General features: G+C 41.0%; 1 protein-coding gene across 1 annotated transcript; it reads right to left on the reverse strand.

The window, feature by feature from the left end:
- Positions 1 to 216: 216 nt before the first annotated feature.
- Positions 217 to 11,503, reverse strand: LOC135570623 (E3 ubiquitin-protein ligase MARCHF8-like). Its single transcript, XM_065016571.1, has 3 exons — positions 11,351 to 11,503; positions 4,413 to 4,457; positions 217 to 2,746 (listed from the first exon to the last, which is right to left on the reverse strand). Exons 1-3 carry the CDS (start codon positions 11,481 to 11,483, stop codon positions 2,463 to 2,465), a joined length of 462 nt encoding a protein of 153 aa, XP_064872643.1. The 5' UTR covers positions 11,484 to 11,503; the 3' UTR covers positions 217 to 2,462.
- Positions 11,504 to 15,503: the final 4,000 nt, after the last annotated feature.

Consider the following 15,503-nt stretch of genomic DNA (forward strand, 5'->3'; position numbering starts at 1 on the left):
TATCCAGTCAGGTTGTATCCAGTCAGGTTGTACCCAGTCAGGTTGTACTCAGTCAGGTTGTATCCAGTCAGGTTGTATCCAGTCAGGTTGTACCCAGTCAGGTTGTATCCAGTTAGTTTCATTGTGTCAGTAACTCCACTATAAAGGTTGTATCCAGTCAGGTTGTATCCAGGTTGTATCCAGTCAGGTTGTATCCAGGTTGTATTCAGTCAGGTTGTACCCAGTCAGGTTGTGTCCAGTCAGGTTGTATTCAGTCAGGTTGTACCTAGTCAGGTTGTATTCAGTCAGGTTGTACCTAGTCAGGTTGTATTCAGTCAGGTTGTATCCAGTCAGGTTGTACCTAGTCAGGCTGTATCCAGTCAGGTTGTATCCAGTCAGGTTGTAACCAGTCAGGTTGTACCCAGTCAGATTGTATCCAGTCAGGTTGTATCCCAGTCAGGTTGTATCCAGTCAGGTTGTACCTAGTCAGGTTGTATCCAGTCAGGTTGTACCTAGTCAGGTTGTATCCAGTCAGGTTGTATCCAGTCAGGTTGTACCTAGTCAGGTTGTATCCAGTCAGGTTGTATCCAGTCAGGTTGTACCTAGTCAGGTTGTACCCAGTCAGGTTGTGTCAGTAACTCCACTATAAAGGTTGTAGCCTTCTGAAAGTATTCAGACCCGTGTGAAGTTGCTGGATGTTGGCGAGACCTGGAACGCGCTGTCTTACCCGTCGATCCAGAGCATCCCAAACATGCTCAGTGGATGATGTGTCTGCTGAGGATGCAGGTCATGGAAGAACTGGGACATTTTCAGTTTCCAGGAATGTAGTCCAGAACCTTGTGACACGGGGCCGCGCATTATCATGCTGAAACATGAGGTGATGAATGGCACGACAATGGACCTCAGAATCTCGCCACGGTATCTCTGTTCATTCAAATTGGCATCGATAAAATGCAATTGTGTTCGTTTATGCCTGGCCATAACCCCACTGCCACCATGGGGCACTCTGTTCACAACGTTGACATTGGCAAACCGCTCGCCCACACGACGCCATACACCTGGTCTGAGGTTGTGAGGCCGGTTGGACGTACTGCCAAATTCTCTAAAACAACGTTGGAGATGGCTTATGGTAGAGAAATGAACATGCAATTATTTGCTGGACATTCCTGCACGTTCCCTCAAAACTTGAGACATCTGTGGCATTGTGTTGTGTTACAAAACTGCATATTTTAGAGTGACCTTTTAATTGTCCCCCAGCACAAGGTGCACTTGTGTAATAATCATGCTGTTTAATCAGCTTCTTGATATGCCACACCTGTCAGGTGGATGGATTATCTTGGCAAAAGAGAAATGCTCACCAACAGGGATGTAAACAAATTAGTGCACAACATTTGAGAGAAACACGCTTTTTGTGCGTGAAGAACATTTCTGGGATATTTTATTTCAGCTCATGAAACATGGGACCAACACTTTACATGTTGTGTTTATATTTTAGTATAGAAAAGGTTATTTTTGGTTGTAATGGTGACTTCTAGAGACAGGCAGGCAGGCAGACAAACAGGCAGGCAGACAGACAGACAGAGACCTCTTCAGATAGACTTGTAGACATCATAGTGACAGACAGAAAGAAAGACAGCTCTTCAGATAGACGTCATAGTGACAGACAGACAGCTCTTCAGATAGACTTCTAGACATCATAGTGACAGACAGACAGCTCTTCAGATAGACGTCATAGTAACAGACAGACAGCTCTTCAGATAGACATCATAGTGACAGACAGACAGCTCTTCAGATAGACTTCTAGACGTCATAGTGACAGACAGACAGCTCTTCAGATAGACGTCATAGTGACAGACAGACAGCTCTTCAGATAGACGTCATAGTGACAGACCGGGACCTTTAATACCACAGTTCTATCCTGTCCAGCAGAGAGAGTAAACACTAACGTAAATAAATATGGGTTAGGGTTAGGGTTAGGGTTAGGGTTAGGGGTTAGGGTTAGGGGTTAGGGTTAGGGTTAAGGGTTAGGGTTAGGGTTAAGGGTTAAGGGTTAGGGTTAAGGGTTAGGGGTTAGGTTTAGGGTTAAGGGTTAGGGTTAGGGTTAGGTCCAGAGTTCTATGCTGTCCAGCAGAGAGAGACTAAATACCAACGTAAATAAATATGCTCTATGACTCTAACCCTCCTCCTGGAGAGCTGCAAGGTGTGCAGGGTTTTGTTCCAGCCCTTGAACACTTGGTTCTACGCATCAGCTACTCCTCAGGCTGTTTATATTGAATACTGAGAGAGTATAACAGACGCTCTGATTGGCTAATCTACAGCTGCTTCTATAACAGACGCTCTGATTGGCTAATCTACAGCTGCTTCTATAACAGATACTCTTATTGGCTACGTCACATTATGACTCTTTGGTGTGCTGGGCTCTGATAGGCTATAGGGAGGGTGCATTACCAAGAGCTGTGTGTGTGTGTGTTTGTGTGTGTGTGTCAGACGGGGTTTTCCTCCGAGAGGTCGGAGTCCATCTGGATAACCTCGGGGGCGGGGCCTATCGGGACTTCCACGGCCTCAGGGTGATTCCCATTGGCCAGCGCGGCGTTGGTGGGCGGCGGCTTCTCGGGGCAGTTCTGCACAGTGATGATGCGATTGAAGGCTTTGAGTCGTCTCCATAGCAACCAGTACACTTTACACTGGACGTACATGAACACCAGTCCGCCTGACATGCCTATCGCCACGATGACCAGCTTCATCCAGAACGGCCACTCCAACACACCTAGAGAGAGAGAGAGGTGTAGAGGTAGAGAGAGAGAGAGGTAGAGAGAGAAAGGTGTAGAGGTAGAGAGAGAGAGGGGTGTAAAGGTAGAGAGAGAGAGGGGTGTAGAGGTAGAGAGAGAGAGGTGTAGAGAGAGAGAGGTGTAGAGGTAGAGAGAGAGGGGTGTAAAGGTAGAGAGAGGGAGAGGTGTAGAGGTAGAGAGAGAGAGGGGTGTAAAGGTAGAGAGAGAGGGGTGTAGAGGTAGAGAGAGGTAGAGAGCGAGAGAGGTAGAGAGAGAGAGGGGTGTAAAGGTAGAGAGAGAGGGGTGTAGAGGTAGAGAGAGAGAGAGAGGTGTAGAGGTAGAGAGAGAGAGAGGTGTAGAGGTAGAGAGAGGTGTGTAAAGGTAGAGGGAGAGAGGTAGAGAGAGAGGGGTGTAGAGGTAGAGAGAGAGGTGTAGAGGTAGAGAGGTAGAGAGAGAGAGAGAGGTGTAGAGGTAGAGAGAGGTGTGTAAAGGTAGAGGGAGAGAGAGAGAGAGAGGGGTATAGAGGTAGAAAGAGAGAGAGAGGTGTAGAGGTAGAGAGGGAGACAGAGGTAGAGAGAGAGACAGAGAGAGACAGACAGAGAGAGGCAGACAGAGAGGTAGAGAGACAGAGAGAGACAGAGAGGTAGAGAGAGAGACAGATAGAGGTAGAGACAGACAGAGACAGATAGAGACAGAGAGAGACAGACAGAGAGGTAGAGAGAGAGAGAGACAGACAGAGAGGTAGAGAGAGACAGAGAGAGGTGTAAAGGTAGAGAGAGACAGACAGAGAGAGGTAGAGAGACAGACAGAGAGAGGTAGAGAGAGGTAGAGAGACAGAGAGAGGTAGAGAGAGGTAGAGAGACAGACAGAGAGAGGTAGAGAGAGGGAGAAAGAGAGAGAGAGAGAGAGACAGAGAGAGAGGGAAAGAGAGACAGAGAGAGGTAGAGAGAGAGACAGACAGAGAGAGGTAGAGAGAGAGACAGACAGAGAGGTAGAGAGACAGAGAGAGACAGACAGAGAGAGGTAGAGAGACAGAGAGAGACAGATACAGAGAGAGGTAGAGAGACAGACAGAGAGAGGTAGAGAGACAGAGAGAGACAGAGAGGTAGAGAGAGAGACAGATAGAGGTAGAGACAGACAGAGACAGATAGAGACAGAGAGAGACAGACAGAGAGGTAGAGAGAGACAGAGAGAGGTAGAGAGACAGAGAGAGGTGTAAAGGTAGAGAGAGACAGACAGAGAGAGGTAGAGAGACAGACAGAGAGAGGTAGAGAGACAGAGAGAGGTAGAGAGAGGTAGAGAGACAGACAGAGAGAGGTAGAGAGAGGGAGAAAGAGAGAGAGGTAGAGAGAGAGACAGACAGAGAGAGGTAGAGAGACAGAGAGAGGTAGAGAGAGAGACAGACAGAGAGGTAGAGAGACAGAGAGAGACAGACAGAGAGAGACAGACAGAGAGAGGTAGAGAGACAGAGAGAGACAGATACAGAGAGAGGTAGAGAGGTAGAGAGACAGAGAGAGACAGACAGAGAGAGGTAGAGAGACAGAGAGAGACAGACAGAGAGAGGTAGAGAGACACAGACATATACATACACAGGTTAGTTATGTCTACCCAGTGGGAAACAGAGAGATTGTGTGTGTCTGTGTTTGATACCAGAGGCCTCCTTACCCTCAGCAGTGTAGTACTTCATCACTGATATTCTCCACAGGTCGTCTGAAAACACAGTAATGTTACTATATTCTCCTATAAACACAGTAATGTTACTATATTCTCCTGAAAACACAGTAATGTTACTATATTCTCCTGTAAACACAGTAATGTTACTATATTCTCATCTGAAAACACAGTAATGTTACTATATTCTCCTGAAAACACAGTAATGTCACTATATTCTCCTGAAAACACAGTAATGTTACTATATTCTCCTGTAAACACAGTAATGTTACTATATTCTCATCTGAAAACACAGTAATGTTACTATATTCTCCTGAAAACACAGTAATGTTACTATATTCTCATCTGAAAACACAGTAATGTCACTATATTCTCCTGAAAACACAGTAATGTCACTATATTCTCCTGAAAACACAGTAATGTTACTATATTCTCCTGAAAACACAGTAATGTTACTATATTCTCATCTGAAAACACAGTAATGTTACTATATTCTCCTCTCATCTGAAAACACAGTAATGTTACTATATTCTCCTGAAAACACAGTAATGTTACTATATTCTCCTGTAAACACAGTAATGTTACTATATTCTCCTGTAAACACAGTAATGTTACTATATTCTCCTGTAAACACAGTAATGTTACTATATTCTCATCTGAAAACACAGTAATGTTACTATATTCTCCTCTCATCTGAAAACACAGTAATGTTACTATATTCTCCTGAAAACACAGTAATGTTACTATATTCTCCTGTCAACACAGTAATGTTACTATAGTCTCCTGAAAACACAGTAATGTTACTATATTCTCCTGTCAACACAGTAATGTTACTATATTCTCCTGAAAACACAGTAATGTTACTATATTCTCCTGAAAACACAGTAATGTTACTATATTCTCATCTGAAAACACAGTAATGTTACTATATTCTCCTGTAAACACAGTAATGTTACTATATTCTCCTGTCAACACAGTAATGTTACTATATTCTCATCTGAAAACACAGTAATGTTACTATATTCTCCTGAAAACACAGTAATGTTACTATATTCTCATCTGAAAACACAGTAATGTTACTATATTCTCCTGAAAACACAGTAATGTTACTATATTCTCCTCTGAAAACACAGTAATGTTACTATATTCTCCTGAAAACACAGTAATGTTACTATATTCTCCTGTCATCTGAAAACACAGTAATGTTACTATATTCTCCTGAAAACACAGTAATGTTACTATATTCTCCTGAAAACACAGTAATGTTACTATATTCTCCTGAAAACACAGTAATGTTACTATATTCTCCTGAAAACACAGTAATGTTACTATATTCTCCTGAAAACACAGTAATGTTACTATATTCTCCTGAAAACACAGTAATGTTACTATATTCTCCTGAAAACACAGTAATGTTACTATATTCTCCTGAAAACACAGTAATGTTACTATATTCTCCTGAAAACACAGTAATGTTACTATATTCTCATCTGAAAACACAGTAATGTTACTATATTCTCATCTGAAAACACAGTAATGTTACTATATTCTCATCTGAAAACACAGTAATGTTACTATATTCTCCTGAAAACACAGTAATGTTACTATATTCTCATGAAAACACAGTAATGTTACTATATTCTCCTGAAAACACAGTAATGTCACTATATTCTCCTGAAAACACAGTAATGTTACTATATTCTCATCTGAAAACACAGTAATGTCACTATATTCTCCTGAAAACACAGTAATGTTACTATATTCTCATGAAAACACAGTAATGTTACTATATTCTCCTGAAAACACAGTAATGTTACTATATTCTCATCTGAAAACAGAGTAATGTCACTATATTCTCCTGAAAACACAGTAATGTCACTATATTCTCCTATAAACACAGTAATGTTACTATATTCTCATCTGAAAACACAGTAATGTTACTATATTCTCCTGAAAACACAGTAATGTTACTATATTCTCCTGTCAACACAGTAATGTTACTATATTCTCATCTGAAAACACAGTAATGTTACTATATTCTCCTGAAAACACAGTAATGTCACTATATTCTCCTGAAAACACAGTAATGTTACTATATTCTCCTGTAAACACAGTAATGTTACTATATTCTCATCTGAAAACACAGTAATGTTACTATATTCTCCTGAAAACACAGTAATGTTACTATATTCTCATCTGAAAACACAGTAATGTCACTATATTCTCCTGAAAACACAGTAATGTTACTATATTCTCCTGAAAACACAGTAATGTCACTATATTCTCCTGAAAACACAGTAATGTTACTATATTCTCATCTGAAAACACAGTAATGTTACTATATTCTCCTGAAAACACAGTAATGTTACTATATTCTCCTGAAAACACAGTAATGTTACTATATTCTCCTGAAAACACAGTAATGTTACTATATTCTCCTGAAAACACAGTAATGTTACTATATTCTCCTGAAAACACAGTAATGTTACTATATTCTCCTCTCATCTGAAAACACAGTAATGTTACTATATTCTCATCTGAAAACACAGTAATGTTACTATATTCTCATCTGAAAACACAGTAATGTTACTATATTCTCCTGTAAACACAGTAATGTTACTATATTCTCCTGTCAACACAGTAATGTTACTATATTCTCATCTGAAAACACAGTAATGTTACTATATTCTCCTGAAAACACAGTAATGTTACTATATTCTCATCTGAAAACACAGTAATGTTACTATATTCTCCTGAAAACACAGTAATGTTACTATATTCTCCTCTGAAAACACAGTAATGTTACTATATTCTCCTGAAAACACAGTAATGTTACTATATTCTCCTGTCATCTGAAAACACAGTAATGTTACTATATTCTCCTCTCATCTGAAAACACAGTAATGTTACTATATTCTCCTGAAAACACAGTAATGTTACTATATTCTCATCTGAAAACACAGTAATGTTACTATATTCTCCTGAAAACACAGTAATGTTACTATATTCTCATCTGAAAACACAGTAATGTCACTATATTCTCCTGAAAACACAGTAATGTCACTATATTCTCCTGAAAACACAGTAATGTTACTATATTCTCCTGTCATCTGAAAACACAGTAATGTTACTATATTCTCCTGAAAACACAGTAATGTTACTATATTCTCCTGAAAACACAGTAATGTTACTATATTCTCCTGAAAACACAGTAATGTTACTATATTCTCCTGAAAACACAGTAATGTTACTATATTCTCATCTGAAAACACAGTAATGTTACTATATTCTCCTGAAAACACAGTAATGTTACTATATTCTCATCTGAAAACACTACTATATTCTCCTGAAAACACAGTAATGTTACTATATTCTCCTGAAAACACAGTAATGTTACTATATTCTCCTGTAAACACAGTAATGTTACTATATTCTCCTGAAAACACAGTAATGTTACTATATTCTCCTGAAAACACAGTAATGTTACTATATTCTCCTGAAAACACAGTAATGTTACTATATTCTCCTGAAAACACAGTAATGTTACTATATTCTCCTGAAAACACAGTAATGTCACTATATTCTCCTGAAAACACAGTAATGTTACTATATTCTCATCTGAAAACACAGTAATGTCACTATATTCTCCTGAAAACACAGTAATGTTACTATATTCTCATGAAAACACAGTAATGTTACTATATTCTCCTGAAAACACAGTAATGTTACTATATTCTCATCTGAAAACAGAGTAATGTCACTATATTCTCCTGAAAACACAGTAATGTCACTATATTCTCCTATAAACACAGTAATGTTACTATATTCTCATCTGAAAACACAGTAATGTTACTATATTCTCCTGAAAACACAGTAATGTTACTATATTCTCCTGTCAACACAGTAATGTTACTATATTCTCATCTGAAAACACAGTAATGTTACTATATTCTCCTGAAAACACAGTAATGTTACTATATTCTCCTGAAAACACAGTAATGTTACTATATTCTCATCTGAAAACACAGTAATGTTACTATATTCTCCTCTGTAAACACAGTAATGTCACTATATTCTCCTGTCATCTGAAAACACAGTAATGTTACTATATTCTCCTGAAAACACAGTAATGTTACTATATTCTCCTGTCATCTGAAAACACAGTAATGTTACTATATTCTCCTGAAAACACAGTAATGTCACTATATTCTCATCTGAAAACACAGTAATGTTACTATATTCTCCTGAAAACACAGTAATGTTACTATATTCTCCTGAAAACACAGTAATGTTACTATATTCTCATCTGAAAACACAGTAATGTCACTATATTCTCCTGTCATCTGAAAACACAGTAATGTTACTACATTCTCCTGACAACACAGTAATGTTACTATATTCTCCTGAAAACACAGTAATGTTACTATATTCTCCTGTAAACACAGTAATGTTACTATATTCTCCTGAAAACACAGTAATGTTACTATATTCTCCTGTAAACACAGTAATGTCACTATATTCTCCTGTCATCTGAAAACACAGTAATGTTACTATATTCTCCTGTCAACACAGTAATGTTACTATATTCTCCTGTCATCTGAAAACACAGTAATGTTACTATATTCTCCTGTAAACACAGTAATGTTACTATATTCTCCTGAAAACACAGTAATGTCACTATATTCTCCTGTCAACACAGTAATGTCACTATATTCTCCTGAAAACACAGTAATGTCACTATATTCTCCTGAAAACACAGTAATGTTACTATATTCTCCTGAAAACACAGTAATGTTACTATATTCTCCTGAAAACACAGTAATGTTACTATATTCTCCTGAAAACACAGTAATGTTACTATATTCTCCTGTCATCTGAAAACACAGTAATGTTACTATATTCTCCTGTAAACACAGTAATGTTACTATATTCTCCTGAAAACACAGTAATGTTACTATATTCTCCTGAAAACACAGTAATGTTACTATATTCTCCTGAAAACACAGTAATGTTACTATATTCTCCTGTAAACACAGTAATGTTACTATATTCTCCTGTCATCTGAAAACACAGTAATGTTACTATATTCTCCTGTCATCTGAAAACACAGTAATGTCACTATATTCTCCTGAAAACACAGTAATGTTACTATATTCTCCTGAAAACACAGTAATGTTACTATATTCTCCTGAAAACACAGTAATGTTACTATATTCTCCTGTCATCTGAAAACACAGTAATGTTACAGAGGTTATAAACAGGGTAATGTTACTATGGTTGAAAACACAGTAATGTTAGGGTTGTGGTTGTTACTATATTCTCCTGTCAACACAGTAATGTCATTCTCCTGGGTTGTATGTCAACACAGTAATGTTAGGGTTGTGGTTGTGGTTAGGTTGTCAGGGTTGTTATATAGGTTGGGTAAACACAGTAATGGTTATTCTCCTGTCAACACAGTAATGTTACTAGGGTTCTCATCTGAAAAAGACAGTTAATGTCACTATATTCTTGTCATCTGGGTAATGTTACTATATTCTCCTGTCAACACAGTAATGTTACTATATTCTCCTGAAAACACAGTAATGTTACTATATTCTGGTTGTACAGATGTTAGGTATATTCTCCTGAAAACACAGTAATGTTGTATATTCTCCTGAAAACACAGTAATGGTTATTCTCATCTGAAAACAAGGTTGTATAGAGGTTGGGTAAACAGGGTTGTGGTTGTACATCTGAAAACACAGTAATGGTATAGGTCAGGGTTGTGGTTGTAAACACAGTAAGGTTAGGTCAGGGTTGTGGTTGTATAGAGGTTGGGTTAGGGTTGTGGTTGTACAGAGGAGAAGGGTTGAATAGAGGTTAGGTCAGGTTGTGGTTGTACAGAGGTTAGGTCAGGGTTGTATAGAGGTTGGGTTAGGGTTGTGATTGTATAGAGGTTAGGTCAGGGTTGTATAGAGGTTGGGTTGTGGTTGTGGTTGTACAGAGGTTAGGTCAGGGTTGTGGTTGAACAGAGGTTAGGTCAGGGTTGTGGTTGTACAGAGGTTAGGTCAGGGTTGTGGTTGTACAGAGGTTAGGTCAGGGTTGTATAGGTTGTACAGGGTTGTGGTTGTATAGAGGTTGGGTCAGGGTTGTGGTTGTACAGAGGTTAGGTCAAGGTTGTATAGAGGTTGGGTCAGGGTTGTGGTTGTACAGAGGTTAGGTCAGGGTTGTGGTTGTACAGAGGTTAGGTCAGGGTTGTACAGAGGTTAGGTCAGGGTTGTGGTTGTACAGAGGTTAGGTCAGGGTTGTATAGAGGTTTGGTCAGGGTTGTGGTTGAACAGAGGTTAGGTCAGGGTTGTATAGAGGTTGGGTCAGGGTTGTGGTTGAACAGAGGTTAGGTCAGGGTTGTATAGAGGTTGGGTCAGGGTTGTGGTTGTACAGAGGTTAGGTCAGGGTTGTATAGAGGTTGGGTCAGGGTTGTGGTTGTACAGAGGTTAGGTCAGGGTTGTATAGAGGTTGGGTCAGGGTTGTGGTTGTACAGAGGTTAGGTCAGGGTTGTGGTTGTACAGAGGTTAGGTCAGGTTGTAGAGGGGGGTTGTGGTTGTACAGAGGTTAGGTCAGGGTTGTGGTTGTACAGAGGTTAGGTCAGGGTTGTACAGAGGTTAGGTCAGGGTTGTGGTTGTGGTTGTACAGAGGTTAGGTCAGGGTTGTATAGAGGTTGGGTCAGGGTTGTGGTTGAACAGAGGTTAGGTCAGGGTTGTATAGAGGTTGGGTCAGGGTTGTGGTTGTGGTTGTACAGAGGTTAGGTCAGGGTTGTATAGAGGTTGGGTCAGGGTTGTGGTTGTACAGAGGTTAGGTCAGGTTGTATAGAGGTTGGGTCAGGGTTGTGGTTGAACAGAGGTTAGGTCAGGGTTGAATAGAGGTTGGGTTAAGGTCAGGGTGGAGGTGCTGACCGGTGTTGCGTCCCAGGTTGATCTCGTGGAGGGTTCTGTTGACGAGGACGTATACGGACCAGAGAACACAACCAATGGCCACCAGGTGGAACATCAGGGAGCATAAGATCTTCCTCCTCTCATTGGTCGACATCTGGAGCTTCTCCCACTGAGGGAGAGAAAAGTTGAGAAAGAGTGTGTCACAGATGTGTTGAGGTTTGAGTAGAGGTTAATGTGTTGAGGTTTGAGTAGAGATTAGATGTGTGTAGAGTTTAGATGTGTAGAGGTCAGATGTGTTGAGGTGTGTGTAGAGGTCAGATGTGTTGAGGTTTGAGTAGAGGTTAATGTGTTGAGGTTTGTGTAGAGGTTAGATGTGTTGAGGTGTGAGTAGAGGTCAGATGTGTGTAGAGTTTAGAGGTCAGATGTGTTGAGGTGTGTGTAGAGGTCAAATGTGTGTAGAGTTTAGATGTGTAGAGGTCAGATGTGTTGAGGTGTGTGTAGAGATTAGATGTGTGTAGAGTTTAGATGTGTAGAGGTCAGATTTGTTGAGGTTTGAGTAGAGGTTAATGTGTTGAGGTTTGTGTAGAGGTTAGATGTGTTGAGGTGTGAGTAGAGGTCAGATGTGTTGAGGTGTGAGTAGAGGTCAGATGTGTGTAGAGGTTAGATTTGTTGAGGTCAGATGTGTTGAGGTGTGTGTAGAGGTCAGATGTGTGTAGAGGTTAGATTTGTTGAGGTCAGATGTGTTGAGGTGTGTGTAGAGGTCAGATGTGTTGAGGTTTGAGTAGAGGTTAATGTGTTGAGGTTTGTGTAGAGGTTAGATGTGTTGAGGTGTGAGTAGAGGTCAGATGTGTTGTAGAGTTTAGAGGTCAGATGTGTTGAGTGTGTGTGTAGAGGTCAAATGTGTAGAGTTTAGATGTGTAGAGGTCAGATGTGTTGAGGTTGAGATTAGATGTGTAGAGTTTAGATGTGTAGAGGTCAGATGTGTTGAGGTCAGTGTGTAGAGGTCAGATGTGTTGAGGTGATGTGTAGAGGTCAGATGTGTTGAGGTAGATGTGTAGAGGTTAGATGTGTTGAGGTGTGAGTAGAGGTCAGATGTGTTGAGGTGTGAGTAGAGGTCAGATGTGTTTGAGCGGTTGTGTGTAGAGGTCAGATGTGTTGAGGTCAGATGTGTTGTGGTGTGTGTAGAGGTCAGATGTGTTGAGGTTTGAGTAGAGGTTAGATGTGTTGAGGTGTGAGTAGAGGTCAGATGTGTTGAGGTTTGAGTAGAGGTTAGATGTGTTGAGGTGTGAGTAGAGGTTAGATGTGTAGAGGTCAGATGTGTAGAGGTCAGATGTGTAGAGGTCAGATGTGTTGAGGTGTATAGAGGTCAGATGTGTTGAGGTTAGATGTGTAGAGGTCAGATGTGTTGAGGTGTATAGAGGTCAGATGTGTTGAGGTCAGATGTGTAGAGGTCAGATGTGTTGAGGTGTATAGAGGTCAGATGTGTTGAGGTCAGATGTGTTGAGGTGTATAGCGGTTAGATGTGTTGAGGTCAGATGTGTTGAGGTCAGATGTGTAGAGGTTAGATGTGTTAGATGTGTCTTTTAGTACTATATCTCTTGACACAATGATGAAAATAATCATGGCCTCTAAACCTTCAAGCTGCATACTGGACCCTATTCCAACTAAACTACTGAAAGAGCTGCTTCCTGTGCTTGGCCCTCCTATGTTGAACATAATAAACGGCTCTCTATCCACTGGATGTGTACCAAACTCACTAAAAGTGGCAGTAATAAAGCCTCTCTTGAAAAAGCCAAACCTTGACCCAGAAAATATAAAAAACTATCGGCCTATATCGAATCTTCCATTCCTCTCAAAATTTTTAGCGAAGGCTGTTGCGCAGCAACTCACTGCCTTCCTGAAGACAAACAATGTATACGAAATGCTTCAGTCTGGTTTTAGACCCCATCATAGCACTGAGACGGCACTTGTGAAGGTGGTAAATGACATTTTAATGGCATCGGACCGAGGCTCTGCATCTGTGCTGCTTTTGATACCATCGATCACCACATTCTTTTGGAGAGATTGGAAGCCCAAATTGGTCTACACGGACATGTTCTGGCCTGGTTTAGATCTTATCTGTCGGAAAGATATCAGTTTGTCTCTGTGAATGGTTTGTCCTCTGACAAATCAACTGTAAATTTCGGTGTTCCTCAAGGTTCTGTTTTAGGACCACTATTGTTTTCACTATATATTTTACCTCTTGGGGATGTTATTCGAAAACATAATGTAAACTTTCACTGCTATGCGGATGACACACAGCTGTACATTTCAATGAAACATGGTGAAGCCCCAAAATTGCCCTCGCTAGAAGCATGTGTTTCAGACATAAGGAAGTGGATGGCTGCAAACTTTCTACTATTAAACTCGGACAAAACAGAGATGCTTGTTCTAGGTCCCAAGAAACAAAGAGATCTTCTGTTGAATCTGACAATTAATCTTAATGGTTGTACAGTCGTCTCAAATAAAACTGTGAAGGACCTCGGCGTTACTCTGGACCCTGATCTCTCTTTTGAAGAACATATCAAGACCATTTCGAGGACAGCTTTTTCCATCTACGTAACATTGCAAAAATCAGAAACTTTCCGTCCAAAAATGATGCAGAAAAATTAATCCATGCTTTTGTCACTTCTAGGTTAGACTACTGCAATGCTCTACTTACCGGCTACCCGGATAAAGCACTAAATAAACTTCAGTTAGTGCTAAATACGGCTGCTAGAATCCTGACTAGAACCAAAAAATGGATCATATTACTCCAGTGCTAGCCCCTCTACACTGGCTTCCTGTCAAAGCAAGGGCTGATTTCAAGGTTTTACTGCTAACCTACAAAGCATTACATGGGCTTGCTCCTACCTATCTCTCTGATTTGGTCCTGCCGTACATACCTACACGTACGCTACGGTCACAAGACGCAGGCCTCCTAATTGTCCCTAGAATTTCTAAGCAAACAGCTGGAGGCAGGGCTTTCTCCTATAGAGCTCCATTTTTATGGAACGGTCTGCCTACCCATGTCAGAGACGCAAACTCGGTCTCAACCTTTAAGTCTTTACTGAAGACTCATCTCTTCAGTGGGTCATATGATTGAGTGTAGTCTAGCCCAGGAGTGGGAAGGTGAACGGAAAGGATCTGGAGCAACGAACCGCCCTTGCTGTCTCTGCCTGGCCGGTTCCCCTCTTTCCACTGGGATTCTCTGCCTCTAACCCTGTTACGGGGGCTGAGTCACTGGCTTACTGGGTCTGGCTCTCTCATGCCGTCCCTGGGAGGGGGTGCGTCACCTGGGTGGTTGATTCACTGTTGTGGTCAGCCTGTCTGGGTTGGCGCCCCCCCCCCCCTTGGGTTGTGCCGTGGCGGAGATCTTTGTGGGCTATACTCGGCCTTGTCTCAGGATGGTAAGTTGGTGGTTGAAGATATCCCTCTAGTGGTGTGGGGGCTGTGCTTTGGCAAAGTGGGTGGGGTTATATCCTTCCTGTTTGGCCCTGTCCGGGGGTGTCCTCGGATGGGGCCACAGTGTCTCCTGACCCCTCCTGTCTCAGCCTCCAGTATTTATGCTGCAGTAGTTTATGTGTCGGGGGGCTAGGGTCAGTTTGTTATATCTGGAGTACTTCTCCTGTCCTATTCGGTGTCCTGTGTGAATCTAAGTGTGCGTTCTCTAATTCTCTCCTTCTCTCTTTCTTTCTCTCTCTCGGAGGACCTGAGCCCTAGGACCGTGCCCCAGGACTACCTGACATGATGACTCCTTGCTGTCCCCAGTCCACCTGACTGTGCTGCTGCTCCAGTTTCAACTGTTCTGCCTTATTATTATTCGACCATGCTGGTCATTTATGAACATTTGAACATCTTGGTCATGTTCTGTTATAATCTCCACCCGGCACAGCCAGAAGAGGACTGGCCACCCCACATAGCCTGGTTCCTCTCTAGGTTTCTTCCTAGGTTTTGGCCTTTCTAGGGAGTTTTTCCTAGCCACCGTGCTTCTACACCTGCATTGCTTGCTGTTTGGGGTTTTAGGCTGGGTTTCTGTACAGCACTTTGAGATATCAGCTGATGTACGAAGGGCTATATAAATAAATTTGATTTGATTTGTTGAGGTTAGATGTGTTGAGGTGTATAGAGGTCAGATGTGTTGAGGTGTATAGAG

This window comes from Oncorhynchus nerka, unplaced genomic scaffold (genome assembly GCF_034236695.1).
Source record: "Oncorhynchus nerka isolate Pitt River unplaced genomic scaffold, Oner_Uvic_2.0 unplaced_scaffold_972, whole genome shotgun sequence".
NCBI classification, from domain to species: domain Eukaryota; kingdom Metazoa; phylum Chordata; class Actinopteri; order Salmoniformes; family Salmonidae; genus Oncorhynchus; species Oncorhynchus nerka.